The sequence below is a fragment of the Podarcis muralis genome, chromosome 4, assembly GCF_964188315.1.
Source record: "Podarcis muralis chromosome 4, rPodMur119.hap1.1, whole genome shotgun sequence".
NCBI lineage: Eukaryota > Metazoa > Chordata > Lepidosauria > Squamata > Lacertidae > Podarcis > Podarcis muralis.
In genome coordinates this window covers 59,962,106-59,975,481 of record NC_135658.1, presented here as the reverse complement: position 1 = coordinate 59,975,481, position 13,376 = coordinate 59,962,106, and the positions used below count along the sequence as shown (strand labels likewise).

Sequence of the window (13,376 nt, the reverse complement as noted above, 5' to 3'; positions counted from 1 at the left end):
CCCATGGGAACTATAAAACTCAGCAATTCATGCAGGACTTTATTTGGTGTTTGGTGCTTATTTGGTATCCAACCAGGGACAAATGCACTAAAAAAATATTTGACAAGAAGTTCCTGAAAGTTAGCTGGAATGAAAACTCAAGGATTCTCTTTTTTCTCCCCACCCTCAGGAATTATAGGTTTATTTGAATCTTTGTTTTTACTTGCACGATGAAAAGCAGATAGCAATACATTTTTTTCATACTTAGAAATAGGTAAAACAATTGCAAGGAAGCTTCTAGTATCCTGCTTTTTTCCATTTGAAAAATTACAACAATGCAGGCTGAAACAAGAGCTAAGACAGCTTGCTGTGTTTGCTGAAAGTTTCCTGAAAAAGGCTTAGAACTCTATGCAGTTAATACAAATTGGCATTGAGAATGTTTTGTCTCTCCTTTTAAAACTGGCAGGGTTCAGTTCTTTTTCTAGCTGACACAAACCACAATGACAGCGTGGCAAGGACAAAGGGGCACATAACTCTTCTGAAGTAAACTGTAAAATTGAGACTATATTAGTGACCACCTAGGAAAAAACAAATCTGACAATTCCACCCAGCAAGGGCTATCCTTAATTCATCCATGATATCAATTTATCATTTGGGCAGGTACATGAAAGGAAGACGAGCTAAAGCAAATGGCTCATTAAAACCAAGGATCTTATTTATTGACCCACGGAACTGTCAGTCAACACGGAGAGAATTACATCAATTAATACAAAGCAGGGAAGACACATATATAAAATAGTCTGGAAGCACCACTCCCTCCTAGCAACTGTCTATGCAGTGAATTCTAGAAAGGATAAAATATTGCACCAGAGGAATACTGCACCAGGTGTTCTTGTGTAAGAATCTATCGTATGCTAGTTTCTACACTCACAAACGCACACACCCCTCTCTACCCTCCAAGCATGAGGCATTAGGAGAGTTCAAGGGCACACTCTAGCCAGGCAAATACACTTGAAGTACAAAGCAGGGTGAGTGAGGGTTCCCACAATGGTTTAACCCCGGTGACTGTTCTTGCATGTTAATCTGCCAACCTGTATCATGTCTACATTAGAATCAGGAGGACAGATAGTATCTTCAGTGGCCAGGATTCTTATCTTCTTGTGCCCCAAAATGTGTTGGAAATACTTGGTGTCAATTACGACATGATGCTGGTAGTTAAATTAGTGTGCTAACTTGTAACTAAAACTGGGTTGTCTTTAGTGAGCAATCCCATGGATTGATTTATATACAAAGAACTTAATGCTGCTGAACAAAAAGTACCTTTTTAGATTCTATTTAGATGCCTGGATTATTTTTTTTAAAAAAAACTAAACTAGATTATGACAAAGATTTTCAGAAGGCAAACACAACTGATAATTTATCTAACTGCTTACTCTATCACAATGGACACACAGTGCAACCCTATGCATGTTTATTCAGAAGCCAATCCCACAGAGTCCAATGGAACTTAATTCTTATTAAGTGAGCTTAAGACTGCAACCACTTTCTAAGAACTATAGAACTATAGCAGACAATTAGTCTGCATATAAGCCCTTGATAGAAAAGATGCAAACAATTACTGATGCTTGAAGAGCTATGACTTCCTTAGGAAACAAAGCACAGCTCTTATTTGAAGTCAACATTATGCAATGTTTCTATAAGCAAACAGGTAAAAGTTAAATGCTGAAAGTTGATTGACACATTTGTTCCTACCTTGCTTAGTTGGGTCTTCTTCTGTACATGCCTCTACTTTCTAAAAATACAAATATATAATATTGTTTTAAAAAGAGGTTAAAAAAGAAATACTTAATTGAGAGTACTTAAAAAAAGGATAAGCCCCAAAGGAATACACCCGCTCTGGGGTTACGAATGACGAAGGGGAGGATGACAATCTCCTAAGTCAATACATTATTTAAAAGAAAATCAAACTATCTCCCTTATTTTCAAATAACAACCATCATTTAGTTGAAAGAAGGGAGGGAGGGAGGGAAAAGAAAAGAAAAGAAAAGAAAAGGAAAGGAAAGGAAAGGAAAGGAAGGAAGGAAGGAAGGAAGGAAGGAAGGAAGGAAGGAAGGAAGGAAGAAAGAAAGAAAGAAAGAAAGAAAGAAAGAAAGAAAGAGAGAGAGAGAGAAAGAAAGAAAGAAAGAAAGAAAGAAAGAAAGAAAGAAAGAAAGAAAGAAAGGTTCATTGCAACAGCAAAAACGTGTCTGAAAAAGTACCAATATTGCAGAATATGATGATTTTTTTAAAAAAAAAAGCTGAAAGGAATGCAAACACAGTTTCCTTGCCTTACCTACAAAGTCCTCTCTATAGCAGGCCCTGCATGGGTCCCAATTTGGTCTGTGAGCCTGTTTTCCCAAACCATGCTCATCCACCCCACACCTGATGTCATGTGAAGGAACAATTGACAGCTTTAAAGTGCCTTTCCTTTTTAAATGAGGCTTGCTGTTAGTGCCAATCAGCTGTGGTGACAGCAAGCCCTGGTGGGACTGGCTGTGCTATGGAGTGATCCAGTGGTATCGGGACTTGCTGCAAGATTCCTCTGCAACACTGGCTTGAATTCAATATGGCAATGCAAAAGATGGTCCTCTGCAGGCAAAGACTGAGCTGTGCCCACAAAGGAAAAAAATACACCACAGAGACATCAGGTGATTGAAGGATGGGAGGTTCCATCAAAATGGTTGGTAGGTGGTGAGGGAGGACAGTATCAGGCCTGCCCACTGACTTTGATCCCCACCTGTGTTTTATAGTCTTGCCCCAGCTTATTTCTCTCCTATTATATTTCTAATACAACCCTACTTGTGAGCTTTACTCCTCCAGTTCCATCATCTTCCATTGTCCAAAGGTCTCCTGGCTCTCTAAGAAGACTTTGCCTTTCTCTTTTGCTGTCCTGTATGCCTGCCATGAACACTGATTTAATGCCATCTCTCTGCCTTCCTTCAAATCCCTCCTCAAAACTTCCAAGGTTCCTATGCCCTATTGTACTTTAGTCTGTAACCCAGCCTAAGCCCACTTAACTGAAACATACTATGTCCCTGACTCCCATTCTTCCTTATTTCGCCATGTTGAATTTTGGACTACAAGCACTTCAAACACAGAAAAATGCACAGAATCCACAATAGAGCTATTCAGTTTGTTTCTTTGTTGTTTAAGTCAGCTGCTTACCTTGAATACACATTAGAACCAATCTGTGGCTTAATTTTGACATGACTAACAGTACAGTGGATAATGGGATCTTGAGAAAGGTACAAAACTGAAAGTGAACAAAATTGTTTTACCTTTATAGTTTCTGTAGCCATCTGATTTGTTTCCTCAATCTCACATGATTTACTGCTCTGTCCCTCATTTTCAGGTGATGGATCATCATTATGTTCCACTGCAACTGGTTCTTCCTCCTTTTTCTTGTCCATTTCTTCTTCTTCTTCTTCTTCTTCTTCTTCTTCTTCTTCTTCTTCTTCTTCTTCTTCTTCTTCTTCGTTATCATTAGTCTCTTCCTCGTCAGATGATTTTTGAACCTGTGAAATAAGTGAATACATTTTAAGGCTGTGAACACATGTAGGAGATACACACTGCAAAACAATTTCATGGTTAATATTATATAATATTAAAGCAATCCAAAGCTGCATATACACTATACCTTCAAAGCACGTTGAAAGCATATCTCCACCCCCTGCCGAAAAAAGTATCCTGGGATTATTAGGAGTGCTGGGAGGAGTAAATTGCTGTTCCCGTTATTCTTTAGGCCAGGGAGATTATGTTTTGAATGTGATTTAAAAGTATGATGTTTATGCAAGTCCAACTCTCCAGTCCATTATGTGGGAGTGAGTTTGAATGAGGTGGAGATGTGCCTCTGCTCAGGCCTGCCTGGTTCTGCCAATGAGGGGCTGCTCAAATGACAGCACCAGAAGAAGCTCTCAGCAATAAACCCTGAAATGGCCACCTACAGGTGGAGGAGGGCAGAGCTGAGCCACCACAGAATCTACTGTATCCTAAGCCATCCCTGCTGTTGTCACCTGATGTCAATGATCCTAATCTAGATTGCCTTCACTGCACCAGCTAGGAGCTGGTACTATACTGTATAGCTATTTTCCTCCCTGCCCTGACTGGTGTGAGCTGCAGTGCTGAGAATGCAACAGAAGCTACGATGCCCCATTAAGCCCCACTGCTGCTGACCAGAAGGTTTCTACTGCAATTTAGATAGATAACAGGAGATGAACCATGATATCCCCAGTAAGTTTAACCCTGAACGTGAATAAATAATTTACCTTTATCGTTTCTGTAGCTGTCTGGTTCTTTTTCTCACTCTCAAATGATTTGCTGTTCTGTTGCTCATTTTCAGGTGCTTGATCATTATTGTGTTTCGCTGTATCTTGTTCTTCAACCTCTTCCTTCTCTATTTCCTCAACCTCCTCCTCCTCTTCCTCTTCTTCTCCTCCTTCATCTTCTTTTCCCTCCTCTTCCTCTTTTTCTTCTTCTTCATTGTCATGATTCTCACCACCATCACTCTCTTCCTCATCAGATGATTTTTGATCCTATGGTGTCATTGAAGACAGGTATTTTTTTAAGCTTAGGTTTGGCAGAATAAATAAAGGCTTGATAACCCCATATAAACGATATATGAAAACTTGCAAAGAAAGCATTCAACAGGCTTTGCATTAATAATCTATTTTGTAGGTGTAACAAGTTGAATGAAACGAAGTCCAAAGCAGAGGAAACATCACAATGTCCATGTATTTCAGTGGAAATAAATGTTCCTATGATATTAAAAATAGAGACTATAACATTTTCATATGCATTCTTCCTCACACTATAATACAGATGCTACAGCATGTTTCGAAAATCTCATGTATGTTAACCATCAAGGAGATGGAAATGGACCACCAGTGTCACATTTATCAATTGGGTGGGATTCTCCTGTTAAATGATTTTCATTTTGTTTGTTTTTTGCTTTATATTTTTGCATATAAGAACTGTGTAACCCTTTATGAAATAAAGACACTCATTCTTTGTAACGCTTGTTTGTATGCTTGGTGTTATCATGCTGAAGTTTAATTAAACGTATATTCTTTAAAATATATATCTCATCTAAAATGTGTGTTGATATTTAAATCTAGAATTGTATTTGATAAAACTGAGGTTTTTGCTAAGCTATTATAATATTCCGTATATTAATAAAGTAGTACTATATGAACAAGCTAATGAGATGGCTCAGTTTGCATGTGCAGAGTTAATTTTTATCCAAGCAATTGTATGTTGCCATGGTAATTATTTTCAAGGAACATGGGCAATGCTTTTATGTTGGGTATTTTAGATAACTACCTCTAATTGCAATTTTTGAACTCTCCAGTATTTAGCTAATACACTAAAATTGATATGAATATTTTTCATTGTCAATCATAGTTACCTACGAAATAGACACAGTTTGTTTGAGATACCTGATGTATAAAGAAAACCTGTTCCAAAGGGATGCTGTGATTGTCAATCAGGAGTCAGAAGTCAATGTATTTTAAAATACAGTCACACCCAATGCTAAGCAACCATATCGTGTTTTATACAAGATAGGGAAAGGATGTGGGAAAAATGCACAAAACAGGAAATACATAAATTTCTAGCACACACGGTACACTGTAGGCATGTCCACACTAGAGCATTTCCATTCACATTTAATATGTGCAGTCAACATGACAATGACATCAAACCCCAATCTAGAAGCTTCTCCTCTATAAATTTGGGTTTATTGGGGATAATCTGATAAAGTTGGGAAATCAGGTTCCACTTTGGGACACAGATTATTTGTTTAGATGTTCTTTTGGGGGTGGATCCATTGTCATTTTCTGCTACTCACCCTTCCATGCCCATTACTTCCTCAATGCTTTCCTTACTTTTCCAGCTGTGCTCATAACTATTTCCCGTGCACTCCCTAAGGAATTATTATTTTGTTATCCCTCATATCTGCACAAAACCAGAAAACTGCAGAAGCAAATTTAGAACTAGTTATGTGCTTTTGCATAGGGACGCGGGTGGCGCTGTGGGTAAAACCTCAGAGCCTAGGACTTGCCGATCGCATGGTCGGCGGTTCGAATCCCCGCGGCGGGGTGCACTCCCATCGTTCGGTCCCAGCACCTGCCAACCTAGCAGTTTGAAACCACCCTCGGGTGCAAGTAGATAAATAGGGACCGCTTACCAGCGGGAAGGTAAACGGCGTTCCGTGTGCTGCGCTGGCTCGCCAGATGCAGCTTTGTCACGCTGGCCACGTGACCCGGAAGTGTCTCCGGACAGCGCTGGCTCCTGGCCTATAGAGTGAGATGAGCGCACAACCCTAGAGTCTGTCAAGACTGGCCCTTATGGGCAGGGGTACCTTTACCTTTTATGTGCTTTTGCACACTAATCAAGCAGGGATTTTAAAAGAAAACACAACAAGGTGTGCTTGCAACTATCTGTGTGCATGCCTTATCAGTACTCAATTGGTGCAACAGAACCAACAAATTTGAAGGCATAGACAAATACAAAAGGGAATGCCTATTGGTATTAATGGAAATTTGCTCCCCATATACAAATTCAAGTATGTGTGGGGGTGGACTACTCCAGGCTAATTCGAATGTGGAAAAAGTAGATTAACAATTTAAAAAAGCTCAAATGTGAACAAGCCCTTAGTCTAAAGATGCTAAATTACCTTTTGGTGTGCCAGTTCCTGGAAAGCAGATATCTCCTCTTTATGTCCACCTCATACATCTGAAGTTGCTCAAAAAAAACCAGAACTTCTTCCAAACATTTCCCTCCCCCATTTCCACTGTTTTATGGGATCTCTATGTCTTCCCCACGGACCCTCCCCCGTGAAATATTACTAAACTAGTTTGCTCAGGTTCCATTTAGCCAGGAGAAAGCAAAGCCAGCTCTCCTCCCCTTCGTCATGCTGCATGGGAGGAGTAGCAAAGTTGTGACAAAGGAAGGATATGGGATTGGTTACAACTGGGGTCAAGTGTAACATGAGTAAGGCAAAGATGGCTTTAAAAATGCAGTCTACTTTATTTACCAACCCCAAGTGTCCCTCACATTGAGGAAGTCCTGAATTTGGCAAAGTTCTGCCTCCCTTTTATGTTCTGAGAGATTAAAGGGCATAAACCAACAGTGGCAGGAGGCAACATGCTAATGTGGGGCTGAAAGAATGAAGACAGCCATACAAACCAGCTAGAGAAAAGAATTTATTAGCTCTTCAGTGGTGTTCTTGAGATATCAAAATTTCCTTGATGCCAAAGAAACTATGGTCAGGGTGGAGATAAGAGGACACCCATGTGCAAGAGAGAAATCACAGATGAAGGGCAGGATCTCAGTCGCAACTGCTAATACTGCATAGACAATACTGAGCTATATGGACTAATGGTCTGACTCAATATAAGCAACTTCCCACATTCCAATGAGGCCAGAGCTTTGCTTGCTGTTCTATTCACAGCAGTTCCCTTTGGCCAACCATAGGCTTGCCATACGTCTGGAAAATTCCAGACATGTATGGAAATCGGATGCCTAAAATGGCATCGGGGTGTGTGTGTGTGTGTGTTGAATTTTAAGAGATGCCAGAAATTTCTGGGATGTATGGCAACCCATTCCCCCCCTCCTTCAGTTTTCTGTTCCCCCCATTTTTTCAGGGTTTTATTTTTGCTTTTAATTTTTCTGGAGGAGGCTGAGCCCTGGTGGCAGTGGAAGTAACAAGAGGTCACTTCCCTGGGCCATGGGGGGGGGGGAGAGGAAGGAGGGGGGAGAGGTGACGCAGTCGCAGAAAGCCTGGCCGTTTTCATTTTTTCTGGGGAGGGGTTCACGTTTGTTTGTTTGTTTGTTTGTTTTCTTGTCGGAGCTGGGCGGAGTGGCCATTCAGATGTGCTAGACAGTGATCACCCTTTGGTGTCACAGTCCTGCAATGGGAAAGCTGGTGGGTCTCCTCCCCTGGGGGTGGCGGTTATTCATAAAACCCTGCTAAGTGTGCCTCGTCTGTCTGTAGTTTGGGGCAGAAAAAACACCTGCATTTTCTGTCTTCTTCCTTGAAATCCACGGCTGACAGGGAGGGGCCAGAGACGCTTCTGCTGCTGCCAAAGGCAGCTGGTGCCTTTGAGGGTCCCCCTCCCACAACAGAATGAGCGCAGCCAGACGGAGCTCAAGAATTTCGATGGTTTTGTTTATTGGTTAAATTTATATCCTACCTTTTCACCAAATGGTGTTCAAGGCAATTAAGAGCAAGTGAATTAGATGCTCTACATCTGTTCATAACGTAAACGATCATGCAGATGAAATTCCTGCATTGCAGGGGGTTGGACTAGATGACCCTTGGGGTCCCTTCCAACTCTACAATTCTATGAAAGACATATTTGCCAAAGAATTACAATCTGCTGTGTTAAAAAACAAACCAGAAGATCCATTTACTTTAACTGTCTGAATTTTGGAAGGCGAGGCAGAGGAATGCTGCCTAGAATCCATAGCAGTTTAACATTCCTGATGAAAATAGAAAGTAGCTCAAGTTTTCAATCCAGGAAGATTTATACTTAAGATTTATACTCAGCGGTAAGTAAGACCAGAAAGCAAACTAGACATGTTTGTTCCCTAAAGGGCCTGCTATAAATATAAATGCAGCTGTTAAAAGGAATTATGGACACATTTTGTCCCAGTTGCTATTCTTTGAGAAAAATAAGATTTTGCCTATTTATCCTGTTTAAAACCATGGAATAGGATGTCTGACCCTTTTATGCAATTCAGATTAAGATAACAGTCTCTCTGTATTTTGCCAGAGTAGCCAGTTAAACCAGATTCAGAAGATATGCGTCAAGGAATTCAGTATGTTCATCCTTCAACAGAAGTTTTATCTCCTTATTCTTGCCCCTTATTCTTTAAAGACCCAAAGGTGCACATGTGAACCATTCAACTAAAGTTATGCTTTTACTTTTGAATTGCTCCATATTGTTTTGCTGTATGTAAGCCACCTTGGAAACATTTGTGTTAAGAGGCACTGTAGACTTGTGAGTCACCGACCTTCTGGTTAACAGCCAGATGCACTGACCCATTACATCACAGGCAATCCCTGTTTCCCCAACGTGCACACTCACATGCTAGATCACAGTGGTCCTACTGCTAAGTCCCAATTCTGGAATATGAAACATGTCTATAGGAACTGACTTCTTTTCTACAGTAAAAACAGAATGAAAGCCAAGAGAGCTAGATATTGATCTTGCAACTATCCATTTTCAGATTGTTTACAAGCTCGTGCAGTTTGTTTATGAGCTCCTGTACATTTTACCTTCTCTTTCCATTTCTAATATACAAGGGAAGAAGAATTAATTATACTTTAGCATCTTCCAATACAGCATCTTTTCCGGATAAAACCATGTTGTTTTCACCCCCCCCCCCTACAACGACTGAAGAGGGAAGTTACAATCACTTTAATTCTGAATATGAGCCCAATCAACGTCAGTTAGCCAGATATATTATGATACTGAACTCCACTGTGCTTACTTATACAAACACTTAAGACTTAAATAAACAAATCACAGCCTATTCTTCAGAATACCAGTAAACACATTTGGTTCTCCTCCACAGTCAGGATGTTGCCAAGTGGAATGGAAAATGTCTACTTTTTCCTTCAGGCTTGTTTACTAAACATTTTAATTAATAATATACTTTACCTTCCATTCTTTTCATGTTGCTCTATTTTGACCCTTTGCCAATGAATTCAGAAATAAGAATTCAATCAAAAGAGACAAAGAGTGTTTGAGAGAGAAAAGAAGGTTTCTGGAGCCTGATACTGAGTTAGAAAAATATGGTTGGAGATGACAACAACTCAGCCTTTTGTTCAATATCTCTCTTTGTAGACTACGGAGTCCTGGATCAACAAAATCAGTACTAGCATTAACTTTCATTTAACTGTAAAAGTGTCAAAATGAGGGCTAAGGGCCAGTTCATATGTCCCCCTTTTTAAACATGGGGCAAGTCAATCCCTCTTGACTTTTTCAGCAGATTTTACAGGATAGAACCAGTCTGGAAACCTCCAAGTAATTCAGTAATTTAACCCACATTTCAAAAGTGTTTCAAGCCAAAGTACTGTGCGTGGCACAATGGGTCAGTGTGTCTTGCTCTCAACCAGAAGGCTGGTGGTTGACGCCCACCCGGGGATGGCTGTGGGCAGGATTCCTGAACTGCAGGAGGTTAGACTAGATGATCCTTGGCATCCCTTCCAACTCCACAATTCTATGATTATGTGAGTTGCACAGAAGCTGCAGCCTTTGTAAACACTGCAGACGTTTGTGATGATGTCACCAAATCATTATGTACAGTTGTACTTTGGTTCTCAAATGCCCCGGAACTCGTTCATTTCGGCTTCCAAAAGATCAAAAACCAGAAGTGAGTGTTCCAGCTTTCTAACGTTCTTTTGGAAGCCAAACGTCCGATGGGGCTTCCGCGGCTTCTGATTGGCTGAAGGAGCTTCCTGCAGCCATTCAGAAGCCCCGCTTTGGAAGTCAAATGTTTTGGAAGTTGAACAGACTTCCGGAACAGATTCTGTTTGACTCCCGAGGTACATGGGATTATGACTATGGAAGGACAAGGCGGTTGAGAACAGAATCATAGGCAATAGTTTACTACTGCAAGGACGTGATTAAATTTTGACACAGATTTTATTTGTGTATTTATCCAATCCAGTTAAACAAAATGAGAACCAAAACTATTTTTTTTGGGGGGGGGGGGAATAAAGATGTACAAATAAAGTTGTACAAAATAAACCTCAGGAAAATGTCTACTAATGTATCTAACGCTGAAACTGAATGGACTTAATTCTAAATCTCCTCCTCCTATCTAAACACAAACGATCCAGGTCTTAGTCCTGCCTCCTCTCTGTAATAACCACAGTATGCAAGTACCGTATTTTTCTGTGTATTAGATGAGGCTTTTTTAACTCAAAAATTGTGTCAAAAAATTGGGGTTGTCCAATACATGGATAGTGGCATGGGGGGGAGAAGCAGCGCACCTGCCAGCCAGCTGGTTGGCGGGAGCGCAACTTCCCCCGATGCCGCAGTGAGTGGGAAATGATCTAGGGAGTGTTTCCTGCCCACAGCTGGGGGGGGGGAGCTGTGCGCTGCCAGCCAGCTGTTTGGTGGGAGCGCAACTTCCCCCGATGCCACTATGAGCAGGAAACAGCTGCCTGCAGCTGCGTGGGGGGAGAAGCTCAACAACTTTCGACCATCACCCCTCATTTTCTTAAAATTTAGTCCTAAAAAATGGGGGGGTCTTATAAATGGGGGCGTCCTATAAACGGAAAAATATTGTAAGTGCTGATTCACACAAGTCAATGTCATCTCTCGTTAGATGTGTGGTACTAGTTATTTGAGATAGGATGATGGTAGTTACAGAGCGCATGGTGTTTTACTGTGGTTTTATAAATTGCTGGAAGCCTGCCAGAGTGGCTGGAGCAACCCAGTCAGGTGGGCAGCATATAAATAATAAATTATTATCAAATTATTATTCAGATGAAATCCTGAGATGCAAGGAGACCCAGTATGGATGTTGAAGCTGCCCACGACAGCAGCAAGGTTTGGGGGTCTCCAATCCTTCCTCCCATTTTTCATATATGCAACTAAGTATACATCCAAATAAAATGTCCCAAATAAATATGCTTGCATAGCAATAATAAATCAGAATAAACATTAACATGTTTTTTTTAAAGAAGTGCATCATAATTTTAGTATTTTTATTGGAAAACTTATTACAAGGCACAGTAAACGAATTAAAACAACAGAAGCACTTAATATGCTTTGAACAAATGAAAAAGGACACCACATTCTTGGACGCATAATTGGGCAACATAAATTATATGTCTGCTGTTGGACAGGGACTGAAAACAAAACAAGTGTTTTTTATCATTAGATGACAAACCAAATTCTTAGGGCAGGGTTAGGGAGCCTGCAGACCTCCAGAAGGTGTTGAACCCCAACTCCCATCAGTCCCTGCCAGAATGGCCAACAGTCAGGGATGATGGGAACTAGGATCCAACAACACCGGCAGGGTCACCGGTTCCCCATCACTCTCTTATGGCATGGCTGCAGTGCTGGCTGCAAGAGCAAAACTATTGTCTTTGCTGGATCAGACCAAAGGTCTGTATCATTCAGTGGGCATGCAAGATATGACTTCTCACGCCACCATTCCTCGTCCCTAAATAGTCACTCCATTTGGTGGACCCCCCAGAGCAATCTCTAATAAAAGTGCAATGCAGTAAGCACCTGTAGTTGAGAGAGAGAATTCAGAGAGCCCTTTGAGCATGCCTAAAGGGCTCTTTGGATCCCGGTCTCTGTCCAACAGCAGAGAGCCCGATGCCTGCAGGAAACCTGTAACCTGTATTACTGAAGAATACAGTGGGAGCCACTCCCACTTATTGGCCCCTAGCTTATCTGGCCCTTGAGGGGGTTGTCACCAATACCCTGTTTCATTCACCTTCCCCTTTCCACCACTTCTTGCAGAAGATTTATGAAGTAGAGCCAGAGAACTCTACTGTCCTAGGCATGCCACTGTTCTTTCGGTATTACCCCCCTAATAGGACTGCCAAGCTGAGATAGCCAGCCAGCGTGTCTTGAAACAATACGTCCAATGAAGGAACGCATGGAGTATTTTCTCTCAGTACAAGAAAACCTTTAGTCTACACACCATACACAGCTTTTGTGACCATGCAATGTTCAAAAAACTCAACAGTGAAATAGCATTAATCTGAAACAGCGGAGATCTCATAATTTGAACATGGTACCTGGTTCTCACTGGCAGATTTGTCACAGCACAAGACTGCCTTTAGTGTGTTTTATAAAGTTGAAATTTGAGGAATTTATATAAAATGGCAAGTAAAATTGTTTAGTAAAAAAAAATCATTAAGAAATAAATATAAATTTTGGCATAGTACTGTATTACAATTCCCTATACAAAATTTCCATGTAAAATCGAGCTTCAGGGCTACTTTAGTGTCAAATAATGGGCAGCACATTGTTCCAAAATTGTGAATTTTGTAGTCCATTCACAACATGTTTTGATGTCACCCTTTGTTTTGAGCTTTTTATTTTATCATATGTCTCCTGTTTCCTCTTATTATTTTCTTGATGTTTATGACCTTTGGTTTTCTGGACTGCTTTTTCTTCCTCTACATGCTCTTCTTCTTCCTCTTCTCTTTTGTCTTCCTCCTCCCTGCCTTCTTCCCCTTCCTCAGCTTCTTCCTGACTCTCTTCAGCTTCTTCTTCTTCTTCTTCTTCCACATCTTCCTCTTCATTTTCTCCTTCCTCCCTCTCCCTTCACCATTTCTTCTTCTTCTTCTTCTTCTTCTTCTTCTTCTTCTTCTTCTTCTTCTT

At 40.8% G+C, this 13,376-nt stretch overlaps 1 protein-coding gene across 2 annotated transcripts in view; it reads right to left on the bottom strand.

Annotated features, from left to right (window-relative positions):
* Positions 1 to 13,376, bottom strand: part of RPGR (retinitis pigmentosa GTPase regulator) — a 38,362-nt gene that overhangs the window by 5,717 nt on the left and 19,269 nt on the right. For both annotated transcript variants that reach the window (XM_077927382.1, XM_077927383.1), the window contains exons 14-16: positions 4,284 to 4,550; positions 3,297 to 3,533; positions 1,732 to 1,771 (exon numbers count right to left, since the gene is read on the bottom strand). In XM_077927382.1, the coding sequence (XP_077783508.1) occupies positions 1,732 to 1,771; positions 3,297 to 3,533; positions 4,284 to 4,550 (544 nt within the window). The remainder of the gene's footprint in view (positions 1 to 1,731; positions 1,772 to 3,296; positions 3,534 to 4,283; positions 4,551 to 13,376) is intronic.